This window comes from Amphibalanus amphitrite, unplaced genomic scaffold (genome assembly GCF_019059575.1).
Source record: "Amphibalanus amphitrite isolate SeventyFive unplaced genomic scaffold, NRLGWU_Aamphi_draft 000520F_arrow, whole genome shotgun sequence".
In the NCBI taxonomy this organism is placed as follows: domain Eukaryota; kingdom Metazoa; phylum Arthropoda; class Thecostraca; order Balanomorpha; family Balanidae; genus Amphibalanus; species Amphibalanus amphitrite.
The window spans coordinates 131,865-148,366 of record NW_024882014.1 but is presented as its reverse complement, the minus strand read 5'-3'; the positions used below and the strand labels follow the sequence as shown (position 1 = coordinate 148,366).

Genomic DNA, 16,502 nt, shown 5'->3' with positions numbered 1-16,502 from the left:
GAACACCCCCAAGAATGGCGCTATAATGTCTGAATTCGTTTTTAGCCCAAATACTACATGTTATACAGCTTTGTAAACAGAAGTAAAAGTTACCGTTTTCTAATGAAATTAACGTTTTATTAATTTTGAATAAAACTACGAGGGGCAAAGTTTTGACATTTGTCCTCCAGTTATTTCTACCCATGACAAATGAATAGAGACTAGAGTTATTTCACTCACTTTTATTAGACATCGTACAGGTGGGGGCGGCCAATTTACACCACCGGCCAAATTACCCCACTCTCCCCTACTTACGATATGTATTGCAAGTGCGCCCTGCGCCTAACTCAATAGGTATGCAGGCCAGGTTAACCCGGTAATCCTATAACTGCTCACTCGAGATGTGTGATCGATCCCTGCCTCTCTCAGTGCCGTTGAAGGCGGGCGGCCGGTCCTGTCCCACTGCTCCTGGCCGCAGAGTGGGTTCCCACCGGTCCACCCCTGCCTGCATCTGTCCGGATGTGGGCCGTCCCATTGTGCCGCTCCCCTCTCGGGCACCCGCTCCGCCGGTCTCTGGGTCTCGTCTGTCGCCGTGACGGCCCCTCTCCGCGATTCAGCGGCAAACTCTCGATGCGTCTGAAAAGGAATGCTTCCTGTTGGATGGGCAGACCCTTTTAGTGGGCTAATGCTGCGAATAGTTGGCACAGAAGGGAGTCTGTTTTCGCCGCCCGGCCCCGGCCCGGACCCCTTCTCTCAGGCGCTCTAGATTTGGTCTGAGCGCGGTGCTCTCTGTTCCGTGCAGCGCCTCTGGCGGTATATGAAGCGGAGATGTTACGCCGTCATAATCCCACTCTGTCACTTTCCTTCTTTGCACACTCGGTCAATTGTCATTAGTCAGGGGCTGTCCGTCCTGTTGCCGGGCCGCCGAACCGTGTGAAAGTCCCGCTGGCTCTTGGCTGCTCTCGTCCAGCGCTGGGCAGAGGGAGGGTGATGTAATGAGCGCCACTGAAGGGCAACACCTGTACTGACGGTGCTCCGGTGCTCCGAGCACGTGTTACTGCCGTGTCAGCGGCGCCGATTCTCTCCGATAAGATGCGTTCACACCGCGCCGTGACGTCTCCCCTCTCCCCGTGGCGTCTCTCCCCGTGGCGTCTCTCCTCGTAGCGTCTCTCCTCGTAGCGTCTCCCCTTCCCCTGTGACTCCCGAGTCGTGCAGTGCGGTGAGAAAAGTGTTCCCGCGGGAAGAGCCTGCTTCCGGCCGGTTTTTGCCGTGAATGTGCCGCTGAGAGGTGCCATGGGGAGCGCCAGTCGCCTCAGCTGCCAACAGTCGGCCGAGCGAATGACGAGGATTAGGGAAAATCTCCCGGATCTGGTCTTATTAAGCACCTGCAACCTCTCCCGTGCTGGTCTGTAACCAAAGCTGATTATTTGTCCAGCGATGAGCGATGATTCCGAAATTATCCGTTATTCTGGAGACCGGTGCGGTGAGCTGGTCTGTTCGGCCGTCCCCACCGGCCGCGGTGATGTCATTTCTGGCCGACTGGGAGCGACAGGCCGTGACAGCTGAGCAGCGGTGCACGCCTGTCCCCACTCCCACACGACCCGGCACCTGGGACAGACCCGCCCGCAGGAATTCTGTGCATAATTCAACATTCGTCCAGTCACACAGACACCTGGTGCATGGCTCGAATACACACATCAGACATCGTTTCCGTTATTGTGTTTTAGGTGAAGACGAAGCCCTACACGCGGCTCGCGTCTGCATCTGAATATCTGACTGTGTAATGAATGACTGCCTGGTCAGCTTGTGTTATATAAGATATTCCTCTATGATTTCCCCATCCGGGCGACTGTTATGTAATAATTTCCTCTGAAGATTCCCGTCCCCGCCCAACAGTGTGTTTTGTGATGAATCCTCTTGATGATTTCTCGCGCTCGTCCGTGGCGTGTCTTATGTTGTGCGTCGCTCTGACATTGTCCCTCCTCCCCGCCGCCAGGATGTGGACGAGTGCGCGCTGCGGCCCTCCATCTGCAAGAACGGCGCCACGTGCACCAACACGGTGGGCGGCTACTCGTGCATCTGCGTCAACGGCTGGATCGGCGACGATTGCAGCGAGAATGAGGACGACTGCGCCAAGGGCGGCTGCTTCGCCGGCGCCACCTGCCACGACCGCGTCGGCACCTTCCACTGCGAGTGTCCGCCCGGCAAGACAGGTGCGTGTGGCTGCGGACGGCGGGCTGGGCGCGTCGCCGGGCCCTCCTCTCTGTCGTGACACGGTGCTCCGCCGGCGCGGCCCGGCGGCCGGCCAGAACCGGTGGGGCGAGTCGGCCGCCTTTTTTCGTGCTCAGTTGACCGATGACGAAGTGTCCCATTGTCTTGCGAGCGCTGTCTCTGATTCGGCTCGGACATGTTGCATATTCGCGGCCCTATCTAAATTGCGATCGACGCGGCGCCGAGTCGATTCGCCCCATTGTTCGAGCTCTCATTGTCCGGGAGATTCTGTCGATCGGTGGGTTTCCTCGGCTCGGCCGGACGACGGTGCAGAAACTGGTTCGTACTCTGCTCTCCGGCTCTGAGATCCCCTGCCTGGCTGACGAGCTGCTGGGAGGGGAGGGGAGGGGAGGGTCGGCGGCCCCTCTCCGGCGGCTGATTCGCTCGTCACGCGCGCGTGACACCGCCGCTGACCTGTGGCCGTTCCCACAGGTCTTCTGTGTCACCTGAACGACGACTGTGCCTCCAACCCTTGCCACTCGGGCGCCAAGTGCTACACGTCGCCCATCAACGGCACCTACAAGTGCCACTGCGACACCGGCTACTGGGGCAACGACTGCTCCCAGGACCTCAACGAGTGCGAAGAAGGTAGGCATTGTCATCCGGGCGACGGGGCCGTGTTTGTGTGCTGTGTGTTGTTGCTGGTTTGTGTATGGGTAGTGGTGATGGTAGTGGTGGTGGTATGGGTCCTGGTGGGTCGTAGCGGGGCCTCCCAGTCACGGGCAAACTGGATGTGCTGCCGCGGCCCGAGTTTCCCTGATGCTATCAGCGGACACATATGGACCCTGAAAAGTGTCGGGGCTGCACGCTGGCGGCCACTCGTCGGACAGAGTAGAGCTGCAGAATTGGCGTCCGGAGCCCGGCGCCCGTCCAGTCTGTGGGAACGGGCCTGATTAGAGCCGCCCGCCCGATCTTGGCCGGTGTCGGGGGTGGCTATTGCGCAGCTCTCTGCATGGGTTGTGTAACCTTATTGTGGCATTACGGGCAGCTCTGCCAGTGACCATTACCCCGCGCCGGACCGGGGCCGTCTGCGGCCACTGCTATGTCTGCAGCGGTATTGGCATTCTATCGCCCGTTGTGGTGATGCAATGTGGGCTGTAAATATTTCCTGGCGCGGCATCCATCGGGGTCAGGGCTGGTCGGCTCAGTCAGGGCCGGCTCAGTGCCCCCTCCCCTCCCCTGTGTGCCCCCCTCCCCCCCGAGTGGCCGCCGGCTGACCCGTGACCCGGGCCGGCGGCTGATCGCGTGCCGATCCGACCCGAGGTGACCGCCGTGCCCCGCCGCTTCCCGCGAACTGAGCGCACCCGCCCTCTGTGTGCTGTGAATGCTCTAACCAGAACTCGCCTGCCTCCCAAAGCTGCAGCCGTCCAGTATGGTAAGCGGCCAATTTTCGGCGCATATCTGCATTAATATACTGCTTCTTTATGCTAATGTGCGGCGGCGGTGGCTGCGGCGGCGGCGGCGGTGGCCGGCCTGGGAAGGACCGCCGGCTCCGGCCGGCCGCCAGGGTCAGCGCTGCCGCCGCCGCTGCAGTCGCCGCTGCAGTCGCTGCTGCCGCCGCTGCTGTTGCAGTCGCTGCTGCACTCGCCGCTGTCTTTTTATGTTCGTAGATACCGCGCCTGCTAGTGTGCAGAATCTGTAGTGTAGAAAAGCGTAGCTGTATGGTTTTGCCAGTTTTTTTAGTTTTTTTTCTTTTTAATCTGACTGCTGACTCTTGTTTCTAGCGGGGCCATGGGAGTCACAACCAGTCGGTTCTGATAGCGAGACTGAGACCGACCCACCAGGATTCGCTCACTTTTTATTGCATTTGTGTGGCTAGCACAATGCTATCGTTCAAAACAATAGGTACAGAGCCCTTTCAGGAAGAGAACAGGTAAAGAGCGATCGGCGGATATAACGCTATCGCTGCACCACCAAGGTCGCAGCCTGTCACCGGCCAGTCACCATCCCCGCTGCTCATCATTAAATCGCTGCAATTAGCCGGTCTCCGACTGATTTAAGCTCCCTCGCGCGATTACGGAAACTGGCAGTGTCAGTCAGCGCTCGTTCTGGGCCTGAATTCCCCTCTGCTGCTCCTTGGAATGGCGAACTGAGTGGTGGCCGGCGATGGTTTCCCATCATAGGCTCCTCCAGAAACCTGTCGGTAACAGACTGTTATCGGCACATCGCGCCACGACCGGTTGTAATCAGAACAGCTTAGACTCGCCGCCCGCTCCGCGTCTCCGAACCGCAGGCTCCGCGCGGAGCGTGGGGCTCAGGCTATCGGCTTTGGCTTTTTGTTCGCTAGAATGCACTTGTTTTGTAGCTGAGCTAAAATTGGATCTGTATGAGCGCCCAATCGGTCAGTTTTGCTAGCCTTACATGGTCTTCGAGCTGTTTTGTTTCTTCATACCTACAACTCTTCGATAATCGCAGAACAATGTAAATTCACTTATCAAGGTGTGCTGGTTTCTCAATATGAATATTGAATAAGCTGGCTATCAACACATCACATACCGATGTTTCCAGTGTCCTGAGAGTGCATGGTTGTGTATTGTGTAATGTATTGACGACTGTTTGTCGGCCGTGGACGGCCAGGGCTGGGCCAGCCGCCGATGTTTTGTGTTCCCTCGTCTTGGGATTCCATCCGGCGAGTTTTTAGCGCCGCCGGCCGCCTGCCGTGATGAGCCGGCGTGTTTTGCGACATGCTGTGAGTCGGCGCCGCTGACCCGGCCGTCCGCTCCGTTCGCAGGCTCGCCATGTGAGCACAACGGCAGGTGTGTCAACACTCCGGGATCCTTCAAGTGCGAGTGCTCCACCGGCTTCACAGGCGCCAGGTAAGACTCCGACTCCGGCGACTCTGGCCGTGCACGGCCGCAGCGGATCCACTTGTCTGCCGAGAGAGCTGTCAGCATGCTGACAGCTCTCTCGGCAGACGAGTGGATCCGCTGCGCCGCTGTCGACCGCTAAAATAAATATGACTGTGTTGCAACTGAATGCCTATTTGTTATTGTGATTGGTTTACGACAGGTTTTTCGATGCTTTTGAAGCCTTGCAGCCCAATGACAAACACGTGTGCCTGGAAGGAATGGCTTCACTCATTTATTCATTGCTGTCGGTGGTTATGCAGTAGCGTATCATCCGACTGTCATGTCACCCGTGCCCCCCTCTCCCTTGAACGGGCGGACAGCACACCACGTGCCCCGGTGGAGGCCGTGGTGCGCCGCTCGCCCGGCCCGCCCTCGCTGCTCGCGCGGTGAACACCGGTGGTTCCGCCGGCCGGTGCACGGTGCGGCATTTGTAGCGATTGTTGGGCGCAGGCCGGCGCGTCCCGCACCCAAAGGACGCCCACCTGGCGCCCAGTCACGGTTCCGGCCGCGCGCGATGAGACACGAGTAAAACATTTTGACCGGCCCGAACAGCCGACGGTTTTTCAGCCGGGCGCTCTTTGCTTGTCATTGCTGTAGCGGCCGATTCGACCCGTGTTTTCCTGCGCCGTAACACCGTGTTTCTTTGCGGCGACTGTGATTGGAAGGCGTCAATGTCCGCATCCAAACAGGCAATTGACGCTGATTGTTTCCGCCCCCTCCCCTCTGCAGGTGCGAGATCAACATCAACGAGTGCGACTCGAACCCCTGTCAGAACGAGGGCACATGTCTGGACGAGAGTGGCGCCTTCCGCTGCATCTGTATGCCAGGTGAGTGTCCTGCCCCGGGGCGCCCCGCCCGACGGTCGCGGACGCGGAAACAATGGGCCAGCGTCGGCCGATGGGCCGTCCGACGCCACACTGACGCCCGGAGACGGACAGAGACAGAAACAGAGACGGACGGAGACCGTGAACGGACGGCCGCCACGCCGGGCCAGATCCGGGAATGGCAGCGCGGAATGCGACCGAGCGCCACAGAATGCGTGCCGCGTCCGACCGTGTCCTCCCGAGAGGGCCGGAGGGAGAGCGGGGACGCCGGTCCAACGGCCGGCCGGACGGCCAGACGTGGGAACGGACGGTCCGGCGGTGGTGACCGCGCCACGCCGGTCACACGCCGGTCGGAGGAGCCGCGCTGATCGGGCGGGCGATACGCCGCGACTTGACCTCCCAGTGGCTCCTCACACGCCGAGTACCGTCATCGGCCGCGGGGACTCCTCTGGGTACCACTACCGGTCACGAGGACTGGCTGATTTTGGTGCCGCCATCGACCGCGTGGGACTCCCCACACGCCTTCTATCGCTACTGACCGCGGAGGGCCTTCTATGGGTTAGGCCACCGGTCGATAGGGGGAGTGGCTGGCTGATTTTGGTACTGCACCGGTCGCGGGGAGCTCCTCACACATCGAGTGGTGCTACCGGCCGGCCGGTAGCAGTGCTACCGCGGCCGCGGCCGCGACGACCGGTACCGATCTCGCGGCCCGCTCGGTCGGTAATGGATGCAGCTATCTGGCGATTCGGCGAAGATGGGTGGCGGCGCAGCTGCATGCTAAGTGACACGGCACTGTCTGGTGTCACCGAGTGGGCTCGGCTCGGGAGCAGGTGTGGACGGTGCGCCGACGCCCGTGCCTCCTGAGAGCGAGGGACGAGTGTCGGTCGTCACGCCGGCAGCTGTCGGCGGGCGCCGAGGGCTGGTGTTAGCTTCCTATCGACCGGTGGCTGCAGTCTCCGATAGACACCAGTCGGGCGTCGCAGTCTCCAGGGTCTCGAGTTGCGCTGGTGTTACCTACACTGACGGGGCTGGTAAACGGAGAATTGGTGCAGGAGCAACGATTGCATGAGTGCCATAGATGCTTTTTGTGAGTCCTTGTAGGGTATTTGTTTATGAAAACATTTCGGAGACCCGATGCCTGAGTGATAGTCACTGCTGCTAAGCCGGAACTATGATGGAAGTCTTTGAAGACGGTCGGCTGATAAGAGAAGTGATGGTTTGTTGGGAATGTTTGACTGGACGAGTCGCGTATTCATGCAAACAGTTGGTAATTCTCAGTATCAACAATGGACAGTCCGCCGCCGCGACCGTCCTTGAAAGCCCGCGCGCCTGGCCGTGGCCCGGCGGAGTTGCAGACTCTCGGGGTCGGTTGCAGCTCATCCCTGCTTGGACTGGGTCACATCATCTGCCTTGTGCCATGCATGCTGATTCTGGTGCACGTTTCGGCGGCGACTCGGCGGCCGTTCGGGTTCTCTGCAGGCTCCTCGAACCGCTCCTTGCGTCCATCTTCTCCCCGGCCCGGCCCGGCGCGGCGCTGTAACCCCGCGTCAGAGCAGTTGCGCCGCCCATCCATTGTTCGGCCGTGGCCGGACCTCGGCCCGGCAGTAGAGGCCGTTTTCCGATCGCTCAGGCCGCCGAGCCGGTCCTTAGCGGCCGGCTGTTTTTGTTTATCGGGAAGCTGCGCGGGGCAATCTCGTGTGTGCGCACCTGTCTTGAAAGGCAATTGGACCCTATGATGAAGTGCAGTTTTTGGTGGTCGGAAAAAGTCGCGTGCCGGCCCGCGCCGGCCGCCCGCCGGGGGTCGTCGGGCCGCTGATGCAGTGTCGGCACCGACAGGGCTCTCTGAGCCGGGCACCTGCCGAGAGCCGTAATGGGCGCGCGGGCCCGTGTGCCGGCAGCGCGCCGGGCGCCGGCTAATGGTCACCGATCGTGCCGCCGCCGCGGCCGCGGCCCAAAATGGCCGCCCGCCCGTCCGGCCGGCCGGTCCGGCTGCAGAGTGCACGCGCGCGCCGGCCGGCCGGCCGCTGCACGCTCCCAGCACGGCCAGCTCGCGTGCTGCTGCTGCCGCGGCGGCGCCAGTGTCTCACGCCAGGCCCAGGTCAGCAGAGGTGAACGACGGAACTCGGGTTTCCGGAATTTGCTGCGATCGAAGGTTCTCGGCCGCGCCCGAGCCGTACAGTTGCTTTGCATGCAAAGCGGCGAATTCCCACATTTATTGTTGGGCTGAGCTGCAGCGCCGCGGTGCGTTTTTACCTGGGCCGGCGGTATTGGCCGGCGCGCCGTCCGTCTAGCGGCGGCCGGTGGGCTCTCAGACCGCCGAGCCGCCGCCACTGGCCGCCCTTGGACTCGCAGTCGGCTCCCGGCGGCTCCCGGCGGACTGCCATGAATCACGGCCGTCACTGAACCCATCCGGGCTAATTGCACCGGCATTAGCGGCCTGAATGCGCGGCCGACGCTCACCGGTGACCGGCCGGAGCGGGGAGCGGCCCCGACGGTCGGCATGACCAGCACGCGCGGCCGGCCGGCGCCGCTGCAAATCGGCCCAGCGGGAGGCGGGTCGCCGCGGCGCCTCCTCTCATACCGAGAGGCGTGCGCTGCGCCTCGGACTCAGGCGACGGACCTGCGGACCTATATTTGTATGCATATGTGGGACGACGGGCCGGCCGCGGCCGTGACATGACGGTCACGACGGTGGTGCGGTGGTCAGTCCGGCCCGCTGCCGCGGCGTGCTGGTATGTCCGGCTATATCGCTCGGCGGCGACACGGATTCACAGACCCGCTAACCGGACGCGCTCGGCGAAAGCGGTCTGAGTTGACTAGTGCTTGAATGTGCTATATGTTCCACTAGTTCTTGTCTGCACTGGTATGCATTGGGCTGTAGGAGCTCGTTCGGCCACGGAGCCCGACCATACACCGCCGCGCTCCCGGAGCTCGTTCCATGGGCCGGACCTCTGGAGCACGAGCTGCCGGTCACGAGGAGCGGGTCAGCCGCGCCCGGCCCGTTCCGCTCCGCTCAGATAACGACCTGCCGGGAATGTCAGATGCCTCCGGGCGCGGCGGAAACGGCGCCGGCGTGCGGAGGGCGGCGGCACTCCCGCCTCCGCCGCCGCCGCTTCGCCACCGATGGCGTGCCCAATGGGTCGCCGAGGCCCGCGCGCCAGGGGGGAGCGACAGGGAAACCTGTTTGCCCGCTGTCTGGGACCCTTTGGCGAGCGGCGGCGGCCGAATACGACCGGGCTCGGGCCGGCCGACCTTGGGAGCCAGTCCGGCGCGGTGGACGATTACCCGGCGAGTCCCGAGCTGTCCGGTTCTCAGCGGCCGCCGCCTGGCTCAGACCGCCGCTCTGCCGGCCGGCCGGGCAGCCGTGAGCGAGCGGCCGGCCGCCTGCAGTGACCATTTTTCGCGGCCGGGTCCGGTCGGGCCGGCCTGAGTCATGTGAAAGTCGGCGCGGCGGCGGCGGCGGCGGCCGGGCCTGGGAACGGCGGCCGGCGGCCGCGCTGCTCGCGGCGCCGGAATGCGGCGTCCCGCGGCCGGCCGGGACACTGGCAGCAGGACACAGGTGGCGCTGAGCGACACCGGCCGCGGCGGAGGACGGTCCGAGGGACCGGCAGGCTGACAGAGCGACTGACAGACGGACGGTCCGTCACCAACCGACCGACCAGTCGATAGACCAACCAACCAACCGACCGACAGACAGACTGGCAGGATAACAGACTGGCCAACCCACCCCGACCCGCGGGCCGTGTGCGCCGCGGATCCGGGAACGAGCCCAGCTAATTCCTCGAGTAATTCATGGTTAGCTCGGCCGGCGGCGGCCCGGCAGCGGCGCCGCCGGAGCCGCCCAAACCGGCGGTAGCCCGGTTTGAGGGCCTCTGCGCGGTGACCGGCGCCCGGCGGGCGGCTCGTTACTGTCCGCTCAGGTAATGAGGCGGCGGCGCTCGGGCCGGGTCCGCGCCCCGGACGCGCTAATGGCCGCCGCTCCGGCCGCTCGGTGGCCCGTTTTTCCGGCGGCCCGGTGATCTGAGCGCGCTGAGGTGGTCGGCCGGTCGGCCGGGATTCCGGACCGGCCGCGCACACCGTTCCCATAGAGCGCCGCCGTCCGTCATCAGCCATACATCGATGACGCGCCGGCCAAAACTGGTTCCCGACAATAAAAAGGCGGTCCGGTATTCGCCGCGCGGCGATGGCGGTCGCGGCGACGGCGCCGGGCCGTGGGGAGACGGTGCTGGCGCTCGGTGACAGCCTGCAGCATTGCAGCGGCCGCCGCAGCGCCAGGTAAAGCCTGCCGATGGCGGCGCGCCGCGCTGCCCGGCCGGTGGGTGCCGCCGGCCGCGCGGTCCGCTCTTTGTCCGCGTGCGTGGCCGCCGGAGAAGGCGGCTCGCCGCTCGGCCCGGCTCGAGGCCGCCACTGCCGGTGCGGCCGCCGGGCGGCGCCACCGTCCGGCTCGGACCGCCGCTGTTATGGCCGGCCGTGGACGGTGATTAGCCCGGCCCGGTCGGTCGGACATGGGTCGGTCGGGCTGGCCGCCGCGGGCCGGCCGACCGTCCTGGGAGCCCGCCGTCCCACCGGCCGACACTGCCCCGCGGCGCCGCGCCGCAACAGAATGGTGCGTTTGTGGCGGAGCCGAGCTTATCTCACGTGCAGTGCTTGCCAAGCACACCGTCGAAGAATCGCACCATTCTTTGGCCGGCGCGCGTCGACGGCAGGCTGGCTCATTGAATGGACGGCCGGCTGAATGGAGGCCGATTGCAGCCGCGATGCGGGCACGGCCGATAGCGCCGCTCGCCGGGGGGGGGGGGGTGACCGACGCCGCTGGACGGCCGGTCCAAGTGGACCCGGTCCCCGGTTCCCACGGCGTCCAGTGGCCACTGGTCAGGCCAGCCCGACCGCCGGCCGACCATTCCCAGCTCTTTGTCTTACAGCGGTAACATGGCGTGGGCATTGCCTCAGGGTTCAGCAATTTACTGGTGGACAGAGTGCGAGTTCAGACTTGCTGGGGTCATACAGAGCGCTCCCCAGCTGCCACTGTAGGCGCTCCGGACGGCCGGGACCAGCCGGACAGGGCTGTGTTCTCTCGGCAGGCAGGTGCGGGCTGCGGCGGTTCTGGTCGACTAGCGTGAGACAGTGCGAGTCGGGCTGGGCCGGGCCCGAGTCACCGCGCGTGACTCAGTGTCCGACGGTGACTCAGACGGCTACAACAGAACTGGCCGCCGACGGACACGGCCGGCGCCGTGACTGTGACTGACTGTGACTGTGACTGACGGCGACTGTGACTGACGGTGACTGACTGTCGAGTGTCAAGCCGTGTACCCAAGAACCTCGAACCTGACATTACCACTCCCCGACACGCACGGGGTTTCACGACGGTGGAAATTCCTCGGAAGTTGCGAAATGCCGTGCTCAAGTCACCCATTGTGGGTGCACAGGCGGCGTACCTATGGTCCGCTGCGTACCAGAGATGTATGCCTATCGTGTGAAACCTTCATGAAATAGCGGCGGAAGATAGCACATGATAACACCCAAGGCCCCTTTAGCTCTGCAAGTTTAGCTGGAATGTCGCACTCCCATTGTTCGTTCCCTGCATTTTTATTTTGATCTGAAGGCTAGCAAGCTTAATCTTTCTTCTCTGTAGCGCAGTTATCATGTATTTAAGTCTTATTAACGAACATACATTATCTTTACCGTGAGAGGATGTTAAAATTATAACTTCGTTGCTACACTAACGTCGAGTGTCACAGACATGTTCCCATCAGCTAAATGAGGTTTCAGTTATCATTTCTCACCCCTGTTTCAGTTCACTGATTCTGATAATCCGTCCCCGGTCACCCGAGGTTCTGACCCATCCCCTCCCCTGCTGTCCCCAGGCTACACGGGCCGTCACTGCGAGACTGATATCGACGAGTGCAGTCTGCTCGAGGAGCCATGCTTCAACAAGGGCATCTGCATCGACATGATCAACGGCTACGAGTGTCGCTGCAACTTCGGCTTCACGGGCAAACGGTGCGCGCAGAACATCGACGACTGCGTGAGCCGGCCGTGCCAGAACGGCGGCGTGTGCCGGGACGGCATCAACGGCTACACCTGCCAGTGCCCGCCCGGCTTCACCGGCGCCGACTGCGAGACCAACATCGACGACTGCGTGGGCCAGCCGTGCCACCACGGCACCTGCACCGACCTGGTCAACAAGTTCCGCTGCCAGTGCTACCCGGGCTACCGCGGCCGGCTCTGCGAGTCGCAGATCAACGAGTGCGAGAGCCACCCGTGCGAGCACGGCGGTACGTGCGACGACCTGGTGAACGGCTTCCAGTGCCGCTGCAAGCCGGGCACCTACGGCGAGCGCTGCGAACACAACATCGACGAGTGCCTGGCCAACCCGTGCAACAACGGCGCCACCTGCATCGACAAGATCAACATGTACGAGTGCCGGTGCGCGCCCGGCTTCACGGGCCGCCACTGCGACATCAACATCGACGACTGTCGCTCGAACCCGTGCGCCAACGGCGGCACGTGCGTGGACGAGGTGAACGGCTACAGCTGCCGCTGCCCGCGCGGCTACTACGACCGGCGCTGCTTCAGCGACGTGGACGAGTGCGCCTCGAACCCGTGCCTGAACGGCGGCCACTGCGAGGACGGCGTGAACCGCTTCATCTGCCACTGCCTGCCCGGCTACGGCGGCCTACGCTGCGAGCAGGACGTGGACGAGTGCCAGTCGAACCCGTGCCAGCACGGCGGATCCTGTACGGACCTGCTCAACGACTACAAGTGCTCGTGCCGCGAGGGCTACGCCGGCCGCAACTGCGAGATTAACGTGGACGACTGCGCCTCGCGGCCGTGCCTGCACGGCGGCACTTGTATCGACCGCGTCAACGCGTTCGAGTGCGTCTGCGCCCTACAGTACAACGGCACACGCTGCGAGGCCGAGCTGAACCCGTGCGTGCCCAATCGGTGCCGTAACGGTGCCCTGTGCTCACCCAGCAGCAACTACCGCGACTTCGGCTGTCAGTGCCCGCTCGGCTACAAGGGTCGGCTGTGCGACATCGACCTGGACGAGTGCGAGGCCAGCGACCCGTGCCGCAACGGCGCCACCTGCGAGAACGTACCCGGCTCCTATCGCTGCCACTGCATGCCCGGCTTCGAGGGGCGCGACTGCACCCGAAACATCGACGAGTGCGCCTCCAAGCCGTGCAAGAACGGCGGCACGTGTCTGGACGGGGTGAACGACTACACGTGCTCGTGCCGTCCCGGCTTCACGGGCAAACACTGCGAGAAGGACGTGGACGAGTGTCTGAGCGCGCCGTGCCTCAACGGCGCCACGTGCAAGGACTACGTCAACAGCTACACGTGTGAGTGTCCGCTCGGCTTCTCTGGCACCGACTGCCAGACCAACGACATGGACTGCACGGCCAGCAGCTGCATGAACGCCGGCACCTGCGTGGACGGCATCAACAACTACACGTGTCTCTGCCGGGAGGGCTTCACCGGCTCCAGCTGCCAGACGCCCATCAACGAGTGCGACTCGAGCCCGTGCGCCAACGGCGCCACCTGCATCGACCACCGCGGCTACTTCTCGTGCCACTGCATGCACGGCTACGCCGGCGAGCTGTGCACCGAGTACGTGGACTGGTGCTCGACCAACCCGTGCCTCAACGGCGCCACCTGCAACCAGAAGAAGAACACCTACAAGTGCACCTGCCTGCCGGGCTGGACGGGCGCGCTCTGTGATGTGGAGATGGTCTCGTGTCAGGACGCGGCGCTGCGCAAGTCCGTGACGCGGCCGCAGCTCTGCGAGCACGGCGGCACCTGCGAGGATATCGGCAACTCGCACCGGTGCCACTGCGCGCGCGGCTACACGGGCTCCTACTGCCAGCACGAGGAGGACGAGTGCGAGACGTCGCCGTGCAAGAACGGCGCCACGTGCCACGACCTGGTGGGCACCTACCGGTGCGAGTGCCGGCCCGGCTTCTCGGGAGTCGACTGCGAAATCAACGAGGACGACTGCGTGCCGAACCGGTGCCAGAACGGCGGCACCTGCCTGGACATGGTCGAGTCGTTCAGCTGCTCGTGCCCGCACGGAACGGTCGGCCAGCTGTGTGAAACCAACGAGGATGACTGTTACGAGGGCGCCTGTCACCACGGCGGCACGTGTGTTGACCAGGTGGGCGGCTTCACCTGCCAGTGTCCGCCCGGTTTCGTCGGACCGCAGTGCGAGGGAGACATCAACGAGTGTCTCACCAAGCCGTGCTTCGAGCCGGGCACCAAGGACTGCGTGGAACTGGTCAACGACTTCGAGTGCATGTGCCGGCCCGGCTGGCGCGGCCGCCTCTGCGACGTCAAGATCGACTTCTGCGGCCGCAACCCGTGTCTGAACGGCGGCGTGTGCGACGGCGTGCCGGACGGCTACACGTGCCACTGTCTGGACGGCTTCACCGGCGAGCACTGCGAGCGGGAACAGACCGAGTGCGACCGGCAGCCGTGCCGCAACGGTGGCACGTGCCGGCCGTACGCGCGCGGCTACGCCTGCACCTGCCCGCCGGGCATGTCCGGCAAAAACTGCGAGCAGGACGTGCACGACGAGTGCAAGCCGAACCCGTGCCAGCAGGGCGGCGTGTGCCTGGACCGCGCCGGCCGCTTCGAGTGCGACTGTCCGCCGACGCTGACCGGTCTGCGCTGTGAGATCTACGACCCGAGCTCGCCGGGCGGCATATTCCGGCCGGTGGACGTGGTCACCGGCCTGCCGATCGATATCCTGGCCGAACAGGAGCACTGCCGCCGGCTCAACTGCCACGAGCGCGCCGGCGACCGCCACTGTGACCCCGAGTGCAACACGTACGCCTGCCAGTTCGACGGCGGCGATTGTTCGCTGTACACGAACCCGTGGCAGAACTGCAGCACCGAGGCCGTGCGCTGCTGGGAGGTGTTCATGGACGGCAAGTGCGACATGGAGTGCAACAACGCCGACTGCCTGTTCGACGGCCGCGACTGTCAGTCGGTGGTGCAGGAGTGTAACCCGGTGCACGACTACTTCTGCCGAACAAAGTACGCTGACGGCGTGTGCGACCAGAGCTGCAACACGGAGGGCTGCAACTGGGACGGCCTCGACTGTGAGCAGGGGCCGCCCGTGCTCGCCTCCGGAGACCTGCGCTTCGTGCTGCTCGTCGACATGCAGGAGTTCCTCAACAACACGGTGCCGTTCCTGCGCGAGGTCGGCCGCGAGCTGCGCACCAACGTGGTCATCAAGCGCGACGGCAACGGGCAGCCGATGGTGTACCCTTGGCAGCCGAGCCGCACCATCAGCCCTGGCGGCGGCCGCGAGCCCTACCGCTACCGCTTCGTCGGCAAGGGCACCGAGGTGTACGTCAGCCTTGACAACCGCAACTGCGCGCGCGCGGAGGGCGGCCGCTGCTTCATCGACGCCGAGCAGGCGGCCAGCTACCTGGGCGCGGCCGCCTCCATGGCGCAACTCTCCTCATCATATCCCATCTACGAGGTGAACGGCTCGGGCGGCCGCGTGTCGCCCACGCCGGGTGGCAGCGGCGCCTACCAGTACGTCATCCCCATCATCCTGCTGCTCGTCTTCGTCATGATCCTGGTCGGCGTGCTGGTGCAGACCAAGCGGAAACGCGACCGCGGCGTCACCTGGTTCCCCGAGGGCTTCTTCGGGGCGGGCAGCGCGCCCGGGCCGCGGCGTACCAACTCGCGTCGGCCCGGTCCCGACGGCCAGGAGATGCGGCACATCTCGCAGAGCCGGCTGGCCGAGCTGGATAGCAACGACAACGTGCCGCAGTGGTCGGACGACGACGAGCCGAGCGCCAAGCGGCTGGACAGCGGCCCGTACGGCAGCGACCACACGGTCGTCACAGATGTGGAGGACGACCGCGGCTGGACGCAGCAGCACATGAACGCCGCCGACATCCGCAACCCGGACCTGCTGGCGCTGACGCCCACACACGGCGAGGCGGCTGCGCCCGACGTGGACGTGCGCGGACCGATGGGCATGACGCCGCTCATGATCGCCTCGTTCCGGAACGGCGGCGCCACGCCGGTGGCCGAGCCCGAGACAGAGGACGACGTGGACGACGGCTCGGCCAGCGTCATCCAGGAGCTCATCAACCAGGGCGCCAAGCTGAACGCCACCATGGACCGGACCGGCGAGACGTCGCTGCACCTGGCGGCGCGCTACGCCCGCGCCGACGCCGCCAAACGGCTGCTGGACGCCGGCGCCGACGTCAACTGCCAGGACTCGACGGGCCGCACGCCGCTGCACGCAGCCGTCGCCTCCGACGCGCAGGGCGTCTTCCAGATCCTCCTCCGTAACCGGTCGACGGACCTGAACGCGCGCTCCAACGACGGCACGACGCCGCTGATCCTGGCGGCGCGGCTGGCCAACGAGGGAATGGTGGAGGACCTGATCGGCGCCGACACCGACGTCAACGCGGCCGACGACAGCGGCAAGACGGCGCTGCACTGGGCGGCCGCTGTCAACAATGTCGAGGCCGTGCAGATTCTGCTGACGCACGGCGCCAACCGGGACGCCCAGAACAACAAGGTGAGTCACTGGCTACGGGGCGAACCCTACAAT

At 64.3% G+C, this 16,502-nt stretch overlaps 1 protein-coding gene across 1 annotated transcript in view; it reads left to right on the top strand.

The window, feature by feature from the left end:
* The window catches only part of LOC122393164 (neurogenic locus Notch protein-like), a 49,657-nt gene that overhangs the window by 30,449 nt on the left and 2,706 nt on the right, over positions 1 to 16,502 (top strand). The window contains exons 6-10 of the mRNA XM_043388905.1: positions 1,976 to 2,192; positions 2,683 to 2,838; positions 4,982 to 5,066; positions 5,829 to 5,926; positions 11,788 to 16,469. Of these exons, the coding sequence (XP_043244840.1) occupies positions 1,976 to 2,192; positions 2,683 to 2,838; positions 4,982 to 5,066; positions 5,829 to 5,926; positions 11,788 to 16,469 (5,238 nt within the window). The remainder of the gene's footprint in view (positions 1 to 1,975; positions 2,193 to 2,682; positions 2,839 to 4,981; positions 5,067 to 5,828; positions 5,927 to 11,787; positions 16,470 to 16,502) is intronic.